This window comes from Parambassis ranga, chromosome 16, assembly GCF_900634625.1.
Source record: "Parambassis ranga chromosome 16, fParRan2.1, whole genome shotgun sequence".
Classification (NCBI taxonomy): Eukaryota; Metazoa; Chordata; class Actinopteri; family Ambassidae; genus Parambassis; species Parambassis ranga.
This window is the reverse complement of record NC_041036.1, coordinates 15,779,325-15,797,096: the sequence shown is the minus strand read 5'-3', so window position 1 is coordinate 15,797,096 and position 17,772 is coordinate 15,779,325. Positions and strand designations below refer to the sequence as shown.

General features: G+C 42.1%; 1 protein-coding gene across 1 annotated transcript; it reads right to left on the bottom strand.

Annotated features, from left to right (window-relative positions):
* Positions 1 to 140: 140 nt before the first annotated feature.
* bcl3 (BCL3 transcription coactivator) lies at positions 141 to 15,139 on the bottom strand. The gene is made up of 9 exons (XM_028424855.1): positions 14,218 to 15,139; positions 13,741 to 13,861; positions 6,496 to 6,604; positions 2,792 to 2,993; positions 1,830 to 1,918; positions 1,656 to 1,733; positions 1,144 to 1,311; positions 716 to 815; positions 141 to 627 (listed from the first exon to the last, which is right to left on the bottom strand). Exons 1-9 carry the CDS (start codon positions 14,723 to 14,725, stop codon positions 509 to 511), a joined length of 1,494 nt encoding a protein of 497 aa, XP_028280656.1. The 5' UTR covers positions 14,726 to 15,139; the 3' UTR covers positions 141 to 508.
* Positions 15,140 to 17,772: the final 2,633 nt, after the last annotated feature.

Here is a 17,772-nt window from a genome sequence, read left to right as displayed (position 1 = left end):
GGGCTGCTGTGAGATAACGTGGACAGAACGACACAAAAGCTCTTTTTTTTAAAAAATATTTATATAAAAAATATCAAATGCAACTTTACAATTACATAAAAACACACTCATACAAGCACTAACAGATCGTAAAAGGGCAGCAAACATAGTTAGATTATCAGCATGGGAAAAGAATGAATTTGACTGTGCAATACATTGTCCTACTGAAATACTTAAAAAGGGCTGACATCCACATGTTGTTGCAACATACAAAATACATACAGAAGCATATTTACATTGATGGATGTGTGCATGTGAGAAAATCCAGCTGTTCACTGCAGCTGCTGAAGTTTTGTCACAGCGTCCACGACAGAAGATGAACAAGGCATGAGACCCCCCAGGAGGGACACCAGAGCGAGCTACTCTTTGCAGTTTGACTGCGTGAGTCCTTTATGTGTTGTCATGACTGTCTGTTTGATGCTTGGTTGTGTGGAGGTAGTTGAAACTTTCACTGGACAATAAGTTTGAACTAGTAAAATGGAAATTTCAGCATAGATTGAGCCATTGGAGAGCAGGAAGCGCTGCGATGGGGGGTTTGTGGTGTGGTCAAAGGTGAACATCCACGACTGTGACTGGGAGATGGGGACCCTGAAGGAGAAGAGAAGAGTACACAGTAGTGTGAGATTTTTGTTTTTTAAAGTGTGCTTGTTGGTAAACTTTATATAAATCCACTCACCATTTTCCATTGAATTGCTCCTTTGCGGTGAGACTGACGCACAGTGTTGATCTTGAACCTTTATCTGCTTGGATCCTCTCCCTCGTAAAACATCCACTATCTGTAAAAACAGAGAGCCACAGTGATCCACTGAAACTGATCAAACGCTGCATTGTTCAGGTCCAGCCTCTAGAGGGAAGGGTTTACTTTCCATTTCCCTGTCTCCCTCTCCTATTATCCAGAGCTGTGTCAAGTATTTTTCAGTGAGAACACAAAAAGGTGGGATTATAGAGATATAGAGATTAAAACATTGGACACTCATTTGGGGGACATCCTTTTTTAGGGGGGGGGGTACTGTTTCTCTGCACTAATTTGTTCAAAAGCAACCATAAAACAACAACTAGAAAATTATAATTAAATATATGATTTCCTATCACCTCCTCACTCACTTTTTTGTTGTTGGTCACCATCACTGGGGTGTCGTTGTGGTAGTTTTTGATGCTACTGTCAGCTCCGCTCTTCAGCAGCAGTCGCACAGTGTCCACTTGACCTCGTCCACATGCACTGTGTAGGGCTGTGTTCCCACTGTATGACTGGCTGTTGACATCACATCCATTCTGTGGCAGAAAAAAAACAGTGATTCATACAGAAACCCAGACTGCATGCAGAAAGTAAAAGAAAAGATAAAGGCATGAGTATGATCAGTAAGAAATGGAGAACAGAACACTATTTGAAATGGAGAAAGAAAGAAGAAAGGCTCATTTTAACCATGAAAATGTTAGTTAGTTAAGTTAAATTATAATGTTATTGTTCCAGGTTTGTGAAGGCATTATCAACAAGCTACAAGAGCATATGTGTGCTGCTGAGCTGCAGAGAGAATCCCCCAAACCCATCTCATATCCTCTCAAAATCCCAAACTAATAAAACCCCTCCTTCATCCTTGGCCATAAAACTTAATTACCTCAATGAGGAAGTGGACCATGTCTGTATTATTGTTCTCCACAGCATGTATGAGAGGAGTCTGGCCACTTTTGACATCCTGGTTAAGAAAAAAAAAAAAGAGAGAGAATAGGTAATGTAAAATGTGTTACGTGGTGAAAGCCAACAGTGCAGAGTCAGTGCAGCAGGGACTCACCATAGCATTAATGTCAGCTCCAGCATCAAGCAACATTCGCACCAGGTCCTTATGGCCACTCCGCACAGCCAAATGGAGAGATGTCAAACCTGGGAAAGCCAACCAAGCAAGATTTTAGAACTACTGATACCAATTTACCAAGCCCCTGGGTTATTGCCAAATGCATGAGATCAGAAGATCACATAACAACCTGTAAGACTTCAAGGTGTGAGTTTGTGCAAAGAAAGAAATTGCATCAGTTGAAAATATGTTTCAGGTTAAATGATTATTACTGAAGGAAGCATTTGAATGGTTGAAGGTGACAATAGTTAGGCAACGGCCAAGCACTTTTTGACAGCACCGGCTCTTTGCAGACAGCTTTCAAACTTATAACAATCAGAAGGCCTCAGTTGACTTGCACCCAGGTCTACATGTGCTGTAGACAGTGCTAAGAAGTAGGGAGAAGCAAGGGGGTGACACCATTAACATATATGTAGTCTATTATTATGTTGAATCTGTGTATTCAGAGGCTTTCTTTTGCATCCAGACATGTTAATTTTATACTAAAACACGTGTAGATTTGGCATTTGGCAATGTGACACTACACTGACACCAGACCACAGAGGAAGGAAACATCCTCTTCCCACCCACATACCCAAAACAAGTAACCCAACCCCCTACCTGAAAATGGGCTGACATTTCTCCTCCTAACAAACTGAGGCATGTATAAAATAACCTTCTATTCTCTTACAAACTAATGAATAGTGTTCTACTTCAGCTCACTAATAAGGTTTGTCATATCTGATGATCTATTGATTCTTAATTGTGTGCAATAATTTTGTGACAGAACGCCTAGACCCAGAGGACACACATTTATCAAATACATACAAAGGCTTTATCAGATTAAATAATTTAACAAGACCTGATGAAACATTCTGAATCCTTTCCATACAAAGGAGCACATTTAGTTAGCGAGCACTCACCCTCATAGTTTCTCCTCTCCAGGCATGTAGAGGATGTGGACAGAGAGAGCAAGACAGACAGACAGTGGCACTGGTCATATTCACAACAAAGATGCAGTGCCGTCTGGCCATTACGGTCCAAGGCAGCAGGGTCAGCCCCTGCTCTCAGCAAAGCATCCACCATGTTTGCCTGCTTGGTAATCACTGCAAGATGAAGGGGAGTCTGATGGGGATGACAGGAAAAATGATGAATGTTTAGTTAAAGCTGCAGCATCAATGAGACAACAATCAGAGCTCACTTTGCACTATGTATCAGGCCACTCCTATAAAAATTAAGAGAATTAGTTTCATTTTCATGGACATATATCTTTTAGCTTTGCAAGGAGACAAGCTTAGCATGGCACAAAAATTAATAAAGCAGGAAGCGACTCCATTCTTGTAAATGAAGCTGAGGGAAGAGTCTGGTGATTTCTGGTAGGTTAAAGGCTTCAACACTAACCTGTTAGACAGGTTAAAGGTCAATGAAACAATAAAACAACAACTGCAAAAACATGCAAACTCTTAAAATGTGAACCATACTCTATTTATTGCTATTACAGGAAATAAATCCAAAGAAATTATTCAACATGACAAAAAAACCTTTGGAGGGAAAGAGCATCAAATCAACTATATGTTTGAATGGATTAATCTATGAGCAGAATGAAAAGTCTTTAGAAACTTAGGGTTTCCCTTGGTGAGGTCAGCATGTATCATTCTGCTGATATATATATATATATATATATAAAACCTGCTGTTTAAACTAGGCAATGATCAGTTCATAGTTCAGTCATAAAGCTGGACTTTTTACTCCTATTCAAGTTACACAATCATTGCGATCAGGAACAGATTGTGGCTCCAAGTTTCACTTTTGCTGTTTTACTATGTGTGTGTGCACACATGCAATTGTTCCAGTAAAGACTATTCAAAAAAGTAGTTAAGCAGTGGAAGAGCATCATTGTGGAATTTCTGCATTGTGTCAATGAGAGTGTTCCTCCCTTTAGGTCCTGTTTCCCTGAATCCTATGACTCACACACTAACACAAGTGGACACACACATAAACTTATTCCCTGTAAAACTGCCATTACTGGAACATCCCACTGTACTATCAGCATTCACACTGATACAAGAAATTATCTTACGTAATTTTGTTAAGCGTTTTATGGATTACAAAATATACTTCTCAGAGTTGGCAAACTCTGGATCTGAGTTCCTGTAAAGGATTTTAGAGTGACTAAACAAAAATCCATCCACGATAAAAGGAAGGGTGGGAAGGGAGTAAAAGGGGGGAGCTAGGGTGGGGAGACAAAGGAATGAGGAAGAAACGGAAGTATCAGAGGGGAGTCCAGGGGAAAGACAGGATAACAAGGGAAAATCCCTCCTCTTTCCCTTGGGTCTGTCCTCATACACATGCATTCCTGCAAAATGAGTGGATCAACATGAGCAAGGCAAAGAGAGACGATAAGAGAGGGTGTTTTGGGCATGAAAAGCAGCCCCAGGCGGTAGGCAGCACCAGTCCCAAACAAAGGTGCAAGGCAACACTAAAGAGAGTTTTCTGCAGTGAACAGGATAAAGCCAGCGATGTTGTGCGAACAAACATCACACGCTCTTACGTCAGTGTTGTTTACAGTTATACTGATAACATCAGTCATTTCATCAGTTATGGTTAGAAACTATATTCTGTTGAGATATGTGCAGCAAGAGATGTGAAAAAAAGTAAACGTAAAGTAGTGAAGAGTGAGGCAGACAGCAGGCACGCGCAGAGAAGGGAAAGTCCCTGTAAACTACCCTCTGAACTTCAGTAAGGTATGTTGAGAAACAGCCCAAAGCAAAGCGAGGGGGGGGGGGTGGTCATGTGACTTCTCGGAACAAGGATATTAAAGTGCACGCAAACACACATAAATGTCTCATTTGCGCACACATGTTGTAAATATATATATATATATATATAAAATGGCATGTCACCAACACAGCATAACAAATACACAGAGCACAGAAAGAAATGCAAATGTAACACATAAACATGGCTGTCAATACTCAAGTGTACATGACCATGATCAGCACATGTGCAAGTGTAGGTGGCCCCAGGGGGATGCAGTCCACAAACTACACTGTCAATACAAGAGCAAGAGCAAAAACTTAAGTCCTGTACCATCTGCTTTTTGCAGCCACACTGATAGCACGAGCAGTGTGGGAGTATCAAACAGCTGTCTCTGTACCATCGTAGTAGTTCTGGGAGTGCTAGGCAAATCATGCATTGACACTTGCACTATTGTTCAATTACAGTACCGATAGTAACACTCACTGTCAAGAAGTTCCATGTGTACAACCACAGAAACTCAGGATTTGTCATCAATATTGGAAAAGAGTGTTGTTATTTTTCTCGTGTGTTTGGGAATAGGTTCAGATTTTATCAGCCGGTAGTACCTTTTAAACTTGAAAAATAGAATAAAAAAGTTCCCTGGCCTCATTTTAATATGTGCGTTCTTAAGGCCTGGTACTCAAAACCACACAATCTGGTAGGCAAATGACTGTGGCGGGACCTGTGCCTGTAAATCTCCCTTTTTAGTTGCAAATGACATAAAATGTGTGTGAAAAGAGCATTGTGTGTGTGTGTGTTACATTTTATACACAGTGCAAAGACAGGATATCACAAAACCTATGTTGTCAAGTCTCAGCGAGCAGGAAAGGCAACAAATGATGAGCATTATTTCTGGTAAGCATGCCTGTGGTGTCCTGTGTGGTGTGAAACCCCAGCCCTGAGAAATAAAGCTCTGCAGAGCCCAGGTGCTTTCTCAGTTGAAGGGTGAAAAAAGAGAATGCTGGCAGAATGCAGATCAGGAGAGAGACAATAAAGAGGAAGACAATGTGGCGTTGGCTTAAAGCCAGTGGTTAGGGCAAGCCTAGATTGGGAAACACTCAGACAATTCCCATGTGCACATTCCAGTAAATATGTCGTATGTTGAGGTTATTGAAGGAATAGAAGAGCAATATCACTTTTCATAACAATGTCAGTCATTCCAGTCAAAGTGCACTCGATTTACTGTGTTTGACGTATGAAGTGTGAATAATAACATCAATGTCAGATGCTTATATACAAAAAGAAAAGCCAACTATGTACTGGAATACATGTTACCACTAAGAGATGAATGAGATTTATAGGAGTCATTCTTTGCAGCACTTAATCATCTTTGCTCTCCACGCTGTATTTCACAATATGGTAAATCCTGCATGTACAACCCTGAAAAATCCCTTGCCATACAGAAACGTAACACTAAAAAAACCAATGGCAAAACAAAACAGAACATTGGAAAGCACACATATTCCTTCCCAGAATGTGCATGGCTTTGGCCTGTGGCAAGCACAGGTGAAGAAACAGGGAAAGCATAATGCTTAGCTGCTGTTACTGTAACAGTGTGCGATAATGCTGTGCAAAGCGAGGAAACCAAGGCACTTCCTCTTTCATTCCTTTCCATGTTAGTGTTATCAGAAGGCTGAAGCAGGGCAGTGTTTCATATCAGTGCAGGGACAGTTATCCTTCATGTTCATTTAATTCATTTCATTTTCATATGCGTAGATTCACTCTGTAGAATCATGTCATTAATATGTGTGTACACATAGTTATGTTGTATGATTTAATGGTCACATGTGTGCATTTTTATGTATTTTCTTCCATGCATCCGTGTTACCTGGCGGAGATTGTTGTAGATGTCAAGGCCTCGGTGAGCCCACAGCAAGAGTTGGATGAGTTGGCAGACTATGGCTAATTCCCCCTGCACCACAGCTATATGGAGAGCTCTGCAATGACAACACACACATACACAAGGAATTAAACAAAGAAGAAGGAAATATTCTGGTGAAGCAGTTGGATGCATCAAACCACTGTATGATGCAGTGCAATTCAGGAACCCATCTGTTCTCTGCTGTCAGAGTTTCAGAGCTTCTAAAGCCCCAATAACAGACAAACGTTATCAGGGCTGCTGGAATTTGCAAGTTGCGAGATGATACCTGTTCACAGAAAGTTTAAACTACAACAATGGCTTTGACTGTTTGACTTGTCTGCAGCCTGCCAAGATTGTCCATCTGCATGTAAAGATGTCTTATGATAGAGAGAAAATGAAAACACTACAAATCACTTCCTACTAAAGGTCAACAACAAATGTATTATCTCTCTGGCTGATGACACTTCATAGATTATATTTTCATATTCAATATGCTACAAATGTAAACTTGATAGAAAGTTAGTTAGCTTTGCATAAGGCTCAGTCTGAATGCAACTTACCAATGGGTTGTGGTTTAAAGGGTAAATGTCGAGGCCAGAAGCAGAGCCTTCTCACAGTCTCTCACTGATACACTTATGACAACGTTTTCTCATTGAACATGCTTAAAACCTTCCTACTGAAAAGATCCTAACATGTCCACTGATGTGATTTGGAAGTGCCTTTGTTTTCTATCATAACAAAACTAAGCTGACCAACTATTGCTAAGTCATCTTCACTTCATTTAAACCACTGACAGTTGTACCAAGGAGTGTTAAAGATGCAGAGGCATGACTCACAGGGCTCTTATCAAACACCCTTATCAGACTAAAGGGGAAACCACTATCTGTGGTCTATGAGGCAAAAGAACAAACACAGGACAGAGTTTACAGATGGGAACGGCAGGAAACTGAGCGGTGGGGAGAGGAGGGTATGCTGAGAAAAAAAACTGCAGTTTTCACATTTTTCTTTTTTATGCTATCAGAAGAGGCAGCTTCCAGTAAGAGCCAGACTTGTTTTATGTCACTTCCTGTTGTCACTAACAAGGCAGCATTCTTTCTGCGCTCCATCTCTAGCTTTGTATGCTCTGAAATTTTGACATAAAACTGCATGGTTTCTGACAGGGGCTTTTTGTAAGTTCAGGAAACAGGGACACTTCTTAAGAATACACTGAGAGTACTCTTACATAGAAAATGAGGTCTCTCTTGTCTATCAATTACTCTAACACATAAAAACCAAGTTGCGTACATAATATTTGTATCCATAGTTGAAATATTCAAATTTTCTGGCAACCTGACGAAGGCAAGTATGAACAGAACATCTTCTGTGGTCTGTAACTGAAGAATAATAGACCAACTCCACTTGGTTGCTGCAGAAAAAAACATGCTATAGCCTACAGTGTATGTCTATAATTCATCCTTGTGCAAAATGTTGATAAACTGTGTGCACATGTGCATACGTCATTTTTGCACATGCTTGATCAACTCTACTCAATAAACTCTACTGAAAAAACAATGCAGTGTAAGAGTTTACTGGAACTGCAATAAACAATCTGACAATATGCTCCTGCCGTCAGAGTTAAAAGCAGAACTTTGCGTCAAGTGAGCATGGTGGTTCTTTCCTCAGCTGATTCTGTTCCTGTAACTGAGCTCAAAACAGTGAACAAATTAGCGTCAACATGAATATAGTTATATTTACTGTACATGGTGTCAGCTGCCCATTATCTGCAAAGAAAGTCAACACTAAAGAATCATGGCACAGCATATGGCATCACTTGACCAGTGTTTGGATATTTAATGTCCTGACGAATGGTGTTGCAGAAAGTAATGCTCTGATGAATACAAAGACAAATGCCAGATGCAGAACTGAATCACAGCTAATCCTCTCTGAAAATGAAGTAGTCGCCACATACAGGCCTGGAATCATCCTATTACTCTTGCTACACCTGTATTATATCTGCATCCATCGCTCTGCTTTTCTCTTAAGATGAAACTGTACTGTTTCTTGTTCCTGGAAGTGGGGCAGACCACAGCCCCAGATAACCCTATTGACGCAGACAGGAGTCCCGATCTTGCCGCATTTCACACAGACAGTCCAACTGTATGTGTATGTGTATGTGTGTGCGTGTATGTGTGTGTGTGTGAGAGAGAGAGAGAGAGAGTGAGAAAAAAGATAGAAGAGAGAAGGCAGCATACGTGCGGTATCCTGTTTGGTATGGAGGGTGAGGGTGCAGCCAGACTGAATAATCAGACTGAAGCCTAACATGTCCTGTGGTCTGTCGACCAGCTGAGCGAAGAGGTGATGTGTCAGTTTGTGTGAATTGTAAACAAAGGAGAAATTAAGTCACACAAGCTACCAAGAAATGATGAGTTACTGCATAGCGTGATGTATGTCGTGAACAGTGATACTACTTCCACTTTTAGGTTTTATTGTGGGAAACGTTTCTCAGCAAACCTGGATGAGTGAGTAGTTTGAATTCAGAATGAATAACTGAGCATGGGATGCCCCTTTGAAGCTCATGTCTAAAAGAATCAGTGATTAATGTGTGATATTCAGGATGGCTGAATAAAATCCTACTTTTTTTCCTATATTTTGTGTCGTGTATGCATCTTAAGCCTTTTACAACATTAAATTACTTGGAACCTGTTTGAACATGATTGTTGTTGTTTAAGAGAAAAGAGGTCAGAGGGTAGCCAAAAAAGGAAGCCAACATAGAAATGAATAAAACTGCATTCTCCCAGGCAACCACTTGGGGCCGGCACCAAAAGCAAGTACAATACCCTACACTTCTATGCAACTACGGTACCTCATTTTGATGAATGTAAGGCTTAGAGCTTTGCATGACTTATGGCGTGACTACTTTGAGTGACAGGCGTGAACTGTCTCCAATCATGAACCACCAGCCCACCTCAGCTTCACTCGTGCCGCATCACTTTACCCACATTTGGACTAATCCAGAAAATAGGCAGACTGAGAAACTGGCAAGATGGAAATCACCCCAGCCTCCCACACTGAGCACCAACATGTCTCCTCAAACAAGGTAAGGGTGATGTCATGAAAGGCCTATCATCACTCTGTGAACCTATAGTAATCAAATAAACAGAAACACTACTAAAGTATGTGTAGCAATGGACATGTAGGAGTAATTGACTGATGTACTTATTTTTTCCTACTTGTTGTATACAGCTCATACAAATGACTTCACACAAACATCAGGTAACTGCTCTGAATGACGGATAGTAAGTTTGCAGATATTAGACATTAATGCAACAAAAAAGCAAAAGAGAAAGGGAAGTATGTGTCTGGTAGTGGATTTTTCAACTAACTTATAACTTATTCTATGAGATAAATAAACGTAACCAGTTCAAGTCAAGTTCTGACCTTATTCCAACTGATGTTTGTGGAAGCATGTGAAACAAGCAGTTCATGCGAGGAACGTCTCTGTTCTGTATTGAAGTATGGGCTAAAATTCCTCTTAGCCACTGTGAACGACCGATCAGCAGGTAATGAAAACCTCTGCTTGTTGTTATTGCTGCACTAAGATTTGACAGATGATACTGAAAGCAAACGATCACATATGTTTGCTATTCAAATATATGTTATATGTAACACTAGATCATTTTCTTGAAACAATAAATGAGAAAGTGAAATATTTCTGTTTGTTTGATTTAGTTCTCTTATTCTACTTTCAGGACTTCGAAGGGAGAAGAAGGAAAATCAGCTGATGTTTTGGTTCATATTTATGCAGAAATATAGAAAATTCTAGAGGGTTACAGACCTTTGAGCAGTCCTAGATAAGAAGGATAGAGCTGTCCTTGTCATTATATATGGGCAACCTCTACAATATATGCTGGATGACGTTATGTCAGACTCCCTTCTCCAGATGATGCATCTCAAAAGCTAGTGATTAGCCAAAAGGAAGGAGGCTTTGTTAAGTCTTGTCAGATATAAAGGAAGCCTCCGGTAGGTTTTCTCTCCCTCACCTCTATTGTCTACAAAAGTGGATGAGACACAGACTTTTGTACTGGTATGGTCATGTCCCTAGCAATGCTGACACCATCTTTATGCCCTATAATCACTCTATAATAGAATTATTGTGCACAAAATGTTAGTGACAAACTGGAAGCATGTAGGGATTTGTTTATAGGAGCTGTAAATACATTGACACATCTGCACACACACACACACACACACACTAGTATGACAGGAGAGAGAACGAGAGAAAGAGGGAGAGAGAGAGAGATGAGGCTGATAGAAAGAAAGCGGTAAATGAGGAAGTGAGAGCGGATGTTTGGGTTTTTTGAGCCCATTCATTTAAAAACACAGAGAAGAAAATAAGAGAGAGACACAGACACCTGAGAAAAACCGCAGTCATGTTTAAAACTGAGCTCAACTGGTTTTCCCGAAACTAAAGGGGCTCAGAGTCAGTAAGAACAAAGGACGAACACCCAATTGACGTAAGAGGAGGCGCACGCGTGCTATCACTCACCTTAGGCATACGCACAGTGTGAAAAAAAGACCCGGGGCCATTTGTTTCTGCAGAATTCACACAAGGTTTTCAGCAACCACAGAGCAACAACAAAGTACTCCATAACTAACCAAGGCCCTCATTACATAAGACCTATGTTTTGTGAAAGGGCACAGCACTACAGTTTATACAATAAGCTTCTGTAATGCATTTAGTGATGCAGCAGGTAAATACGGGCAAAAATAGATTTGCAAGTAAAGAGAAAGAGACAAGGTGCACTGTTTTCTTATTATTTCCTTGTCACCATCTGTTAATTAAGATTCTGAGATTTCAAGTTCATTTTCATTCAGAAGAATAATGAAGTTACTATTACTTGTCACTATCTGCTAATGGCAGGCATGCCACAGCAGTTACGATTCTCTGAAGCAGATATGGGACAATAAGCATGTCATGTCATGAGACACATGTCTCCGCTAAATGCTGATCATCATGAGTTGGTGTGGGGTGGATGCAAATGATGCTGATATTTTTTGAAACTGCAACATCAAAAGTGTCACTTCATTCTTGGACATTGAATGTTTTCAGTCACATGACTGTGTGTGAGAGTGTCGTATATCAGCTTGTCATTTCAGTTACTGTGTAGGCGGGTGTTAAACCTTTAGAACGAGGTAAAGTAACCATGCGTTACAGCTTAATATTTGCATTCATGTGGTCTCGAGAAGTCATCTTGTGACCTGTGTACAGTGTTCTCATTTCTATCCCCCAGCAACCTGAAAAAAACTAATCAACTGCCTGATTGTTGAGATGTTCAACACACACACACACACACTCATATATTACTGCCTATTCAAACTAGCAAGCTCTTGTACCTATAGTTTGCCTGTTGGTGTGTTACATCAAAGATGTCATATCGAATCCACCCCACTCTAAGCTGAACCTGTTCCCCTTACAGGAAGTGAAACATCAGTAAAGAATTTGGTTGGATATGGGTGGGTGGGGGGGTGGGGTGGGGTGGGGGGGGGACTGACTGTACCTGTTCAATACAGAGCTGGGTGAGTCATGGAGATCATAACAAATAAACTCAGCGTCACGTTGTGCAATGCCAAAAGTTTTGTTTATGAGGACAGATGGGTCCAGCCCAGTGAAACTCTTGTGTTTCGACTGCTTAATGAAGTGATGATTTTACTCTCACTTCTTACAATAATAGTTTCCCTTGAGAAGTTAAAGCCAACAGAGAGGCAATGTGAGGAGATATTGCATCCAGTGGAGCTAGTCTGAGGTACTTTAGATTGAAATCCCTCACTAGTTTAAAGAAGCCATTTCACCTCTCATCCAAACTGGCTTTGCTGCTCTAAAACCTACGTTCAGACTGGGGAAAGAAATTCCATCTAGAGTGGGATCGAATCCATAGCTTTTAAATCGCACTTGTTTTCGAATCCAGCTATTACACACATGTGTCCATGCTTAATCCTGGCTCAATCCGGCACTATCCGGCATCTTTGCTGTCCTCCAAACCGCTAGGGGTTGCATTAAAAAATCAAGATCATGACATGGATGAGAAATGACACCATGACCATGGTAGGAACGGGTGAGTGCATGCGTTGTGCGGTTTCTTTAGTTTTGTTTGTTCTTTCGGTTTGTTTCTGGTCCAAAATGTTGCTATCCAAATTTGCTAGCCGCATTTGTGTACAGACCGTAGCCAGATTTCAGCGAATCTGGCTAGATCCACCTCACATCTACTCTTTAACCGGATTTGCACTGTTCAGATTGGGGAAAAAATATCAATCTGGCTAGAGCGGGATACGGCCCGAATCCCACTCAGGCTAGTAGTAGATTGAACACCTCTAGGAACATTTGAACCCCTTTCATCAAAGCACTTCCTTCCCTAATCTGATATGGAAAATTTATGTCTAAATAGTCACTTTACCTTACAAGTGTCTGTATCTATGTTATTACAGTAGGTCACACCTACTGATATTTATACATCGCTCTCAGCACAACACAAGTCTGAATGGCATGCAACTGCATTAACAGATTGAGCCGCATTAGATTACAACTGAGGAAGAAGTGTAGGCAGTCACTGGATACATTAAGAAGCAGAGAGAATACGAGGGCAGTGCTCGCAGAGAGACAGGGCAGAGAATGAGAGGCAGTAGGTGGATAACAATGCAGACATGCAGAAGGCTCAGAATGACTTCTTTTCTCACATGTCTGGCAAATGTCATATTGACACCACTGATCCCTCCATTGCCATTTTGGTCATGTCTGAACGAACCCAATAGGAACATTATTAACCTGTCACACCTTGCAGTAATACATTTGCAGGACAAGTTAACAAATTCTTACTTTAAGTTACTGACCGAATAAAATCACCATATGTCTTATGCAATTAGCATCTTTGAAACAAATGTGTCACCACTTCCAAGAACTTATACTAGGAATGAGTTGCAACCATCACGCAATATGTACAGGGCATCAAAAATTCAAACTGTGAGCTATGTCTGCTTGGGCTAATGTAAAGGTCAGTTAGTTCTGCTGAAAGTTTCATAATTATTTATGAGTGTGGTTAGACTTCATATCTGAAAGTCAGACAAAGTTTCAACTTTCAACACAAATGACTGATACAGTTAGAAAAATGCATGAGGAGGATACTTCACAGTGTGCTGTATGCACTGGTAACGATTTGAGATTTAAAAACATCCACATACGTGTCTCCGTCTTCATCCTGCCGTGTTGCCAGAGCGATGCCAGACAGCAGGTTTTCGGTTTGGTGAGCTAGAGGGTGGCTCAGCTCTGGGACAGGGGGCAAGCAGTACACTGGGTAGGGACCTGAGCAGGAGTGACACACAGAGGAAGACAGAGACATGGAGGAGAAAATGACACAGACAACTTCAGAAAAACAAGTCTTTTTTTTGTAATAAGGAAGTGTGCAGCTGTGATTGTACTGTGAGTGTGACAGTGCATATTGAGGGTTGACCCAGTAAGCCACTTTTGATTGACTGCAGAATAGCTGACTGGACATTTTGCAGCTGGCTCACAGCTCAACTAGATGTGAACTTGTGAAATACATAGTGAGCATATACATATACATAGTGAGCTGACAAAAATCAAAACATCATTAACATCTAATATGCAAAGATGTAAATAATTTAAAGAGATACACGTTAAGGTGCTGTCAGCCTTACTGTAATTACACGGGTGCCAAAAGCATATAGGATATCCGTCTGCACTCTGCCCTGTCTGCTCCACCCGCCTGGGAGTCACTGGTGCCACGGCGAACCTGCTTTCATCTGCGGTTACACTCTCCCGTAATGTAACGTCCGTAACTTCCGCGGGAGAAACTCGATCTCCACTTTCTGGGGGAGCTGGTGACTGTCTCTGGGTCTCCGGTTGGACAAGAATCCGGCGTTTTCTGAAAGGAAGCCTTGAGGATTCCGTTGGTCGTTTCCGAGCAGCACTGCTGTCTGAGCCCGGTGAGCTTCTGACCACAGGTCCGTAAATTTCCAAACTGTCAGTCCCTGTGCATGCCGGTGGAGCCGGGGAGACGCCTGTCACACAAGCATCCCCGGAGCGACTTTTACAATCCGGCGTCCTCGCTCCGGCGCTCCCACGCTCTCGGTTTGTGGTGCGCAGATCCAGCGGCGCTGTGGCCACCGACTGGTGGTCACCGTTCATGGTCATGATCCTCGGCATCAACTGGGAACGAGGCGTTGGTGATCTGAAGAAGTTCCAGGTGTGTGTGTGTGTGTGTGTGTGAGACAGAGATCAAAACTTCTCGTCCAAAGAGACCAAACTGTGCGTAATTCCCATATCCATTAAATCAGATGTGCAACGATCACATCATCACCCGGGTTCCTTTTAAAGTCACCGTTGTAATAAGCGTTCAAATTCATTGGCTCGAACCATTTTCCATGAAGAGCCGCTAATAGAAGCTTGGTGTAGATAGAGGAGTGTATCCTGGCGCGCACCTATGTTGACAACTGCAGGTAAAGTACAGAGCTCATCTTAATGAACGTAAGCAGACACTTGAAACCGAAACAAAGATTGTAGCGCATAGCCCAATTATACCCGCAGCGTAAGGCAGGAACAAGAGAAAACACTGCACTGACTTCACAATCATTTTTGCATTTCCGACCTCTCAGACATCTGTCTGTTTTTCTTGCAAGCTGAAAACGTCTTGGCACTGAATTTCTCAAGAAGTTCAAGCAGGAAAGACGGGGAGATACCTTAACAGGGCCCATATACAGAATATGAAAATCAGTGCAGAACCATGGCGCTTTTAAAGTCTTTGCTGAAAAAGGAACAGTCTGAAGTGTATTCAGAATTATGATATAAAACAGAAATATAAAAATAGAAAGGGGGTGTACAGGGGGTGTACAAAAAGACGTCCTTTCTGAACACCTCTATAGGTCACGATAAGGTTACGATAAGGATGTAATGTAATGTTTTATGTTATTCACCACATGTGAAATGCACACACTTCTGCAGAGTTCATTCAGTTTATATTTTTACAGTTAAATTAGGCTGCATCAGAAGCTGAGTGTGCATACTTTGTTTTAATTTTCTGCAAATATGTAAATAAACAGGACCTTAAAGCAAATAAACTCATGTTTGAAGAGTATCAGCAGATTAGTTGATATGAAGACGAGCTCACAGTAAAGGACTGATGCTCATGTCTAATCATGTCATGTCCCCAGGTGGCACTGTATTTAGTTATAAACGCTAAATATCTGTCACAATGCATTCAAATGCAGACGGATGTAAAATATGCACCCTTGCTTTTAATGTCTGAGCAGTATCTCAGTCACCGTCATGGCAGCTTGATCAGTTCTGTTCATGAGAACTGATGAAGCAACATGCATAACTGCAAAATGTCTCAGTGATGTCCAGTAGCCGTTTGTCTTTGAACTCTTTGATACCTCGTCTTTAATTATATCCTACTCCACCCTCTGCCAGATTCTGATTACCAGGGTCAATTTGGGACTTTCCTCTTTCCACTGAAGTGTGGAGTGGGCAACGGAAAGTGAAGCTTGCTGTTTAAAGTCCCTAAAACACCCTGACACTGCACAAACATGATCTGCAGCTGCTGATGCACTCAACCATCATGGCTTTGTGTGGTATAAGGTATCATTGCTAATGATACCTTATAGTTTTTACACTACAGCTGGAACCATCTTTTACATACACTTGCTATGCCACACCCTAGAAGAAAATACACAGAGACTGGGGTTAACCATTCAGTAAGACGTGTAAGCAGAACATTGTTTCATGCTCATTTGACATTTGAGGGTTTCTAAAACAGGGCTTCATGACAAAAAAATAACATAGTCAAGATACTAGGCCTATATTATGAAATGAGGCCCCCTTGTGTTAGCAGAGCCAAGGTGCATCTGCAATGTCAAAGAAGACAGTACAACAAAGAAGGGGATTTATATAATACACTGCTCAAAAAATAAAGGGAACACTTAAACAACACAATGTAACTCCAAGTCAGTCACTCTTCTGTGAAATCAGCCTGTCCAGTTAGGATCAACACTGATTGTGAATCAGTTTCAGCTGCTGTTGTGCAAATGGAACAGACAACATGTGGAAATGAGGCAGTTATCAAGACAGCCCTATAAAGGAGAGGTTCTGCAGGTGCTGACCACAGACCATTTCTCTGCTCTCATCCTTTCTGCCTGATGTTTGATCACTTTTGCATTTTGTCAGTGCTCTCACCCCTAGAGGTAGCATGACGCGGAGTCTACAACCCACACAAGTTGCTCATCCAGGATGGTGCATCAATGAGAGCTGTGGCAAGAAGGTTTGCTGTGTCTGTCAGCACAGTGTCCAGAGCATGGAGGAGATACCAGGAGACAGGCCAGTACACCAGGAGATGTGGAGGGGCCATAGGAGGGCAACAACCCAGCAGCAGGACCACTACCTCCTCCTTCGTGCAAGGAGGAACAGGAGGAGCACTGCCAGAGCCCTGCAACATGACCTGCAGCTGGCCACTAATATGCATGTTTCTGCTCAGACTATCAGAAACAGACTCCATGAGGGTGGTATGAGGGCCTGACGTCCACAAGTGGGGCTTGTTCTTACAGCCCAACACCATGCGGGGTGATTGCCATTTGCCAGAGAACACCAAGATTGGCAGATTCACCATTGGCGCCCTGTGCTCTTCACAGATGAGAGCAGGTTCACACTGAGCACATGTGACAGACGTGACAGAGTCTGGAGACGCCGTGGAGAATGCTCTGCTGCCTGTAACATCCTCCAGCATGACCGGTTTGTGGTAATGGTGTGGGGAGGCATTTCTTTGGAGGGCCGCACAGCCCTCTATGTGCTAGCCAATGTCCCTCACTGCCATTAGGTACCAGGATGAGATCCTCAGACCCATTGTGAGACCATATGCTGGTGCAGTGGGCCCTGGGTTCCTACTGATGATGACAATGCTCAGCCTCATGTGGCTGAAGTGTGTCAGCAGTTCCTGCATGATTAAGGCATTGATGCTATGGACTGGCCTGCCCGTTCCCCAGACCTGAATCCCATTGAGCACATCTGGGACATCATGTGTTGCTCCACCAACACCATGTTGCACCACAGACTGTCCAGGAGCTGACTGATGCGTTAATCCAGGTCTGGGAGGTGATTCCTCAGGACAACATCTGCCGCCTCATCAGGAGCATGCCCAGGCATTGTAGGGAGGTCATAGAGGCACGTGGAGGCCACACACACTACTGAGCCTTATTTTGACT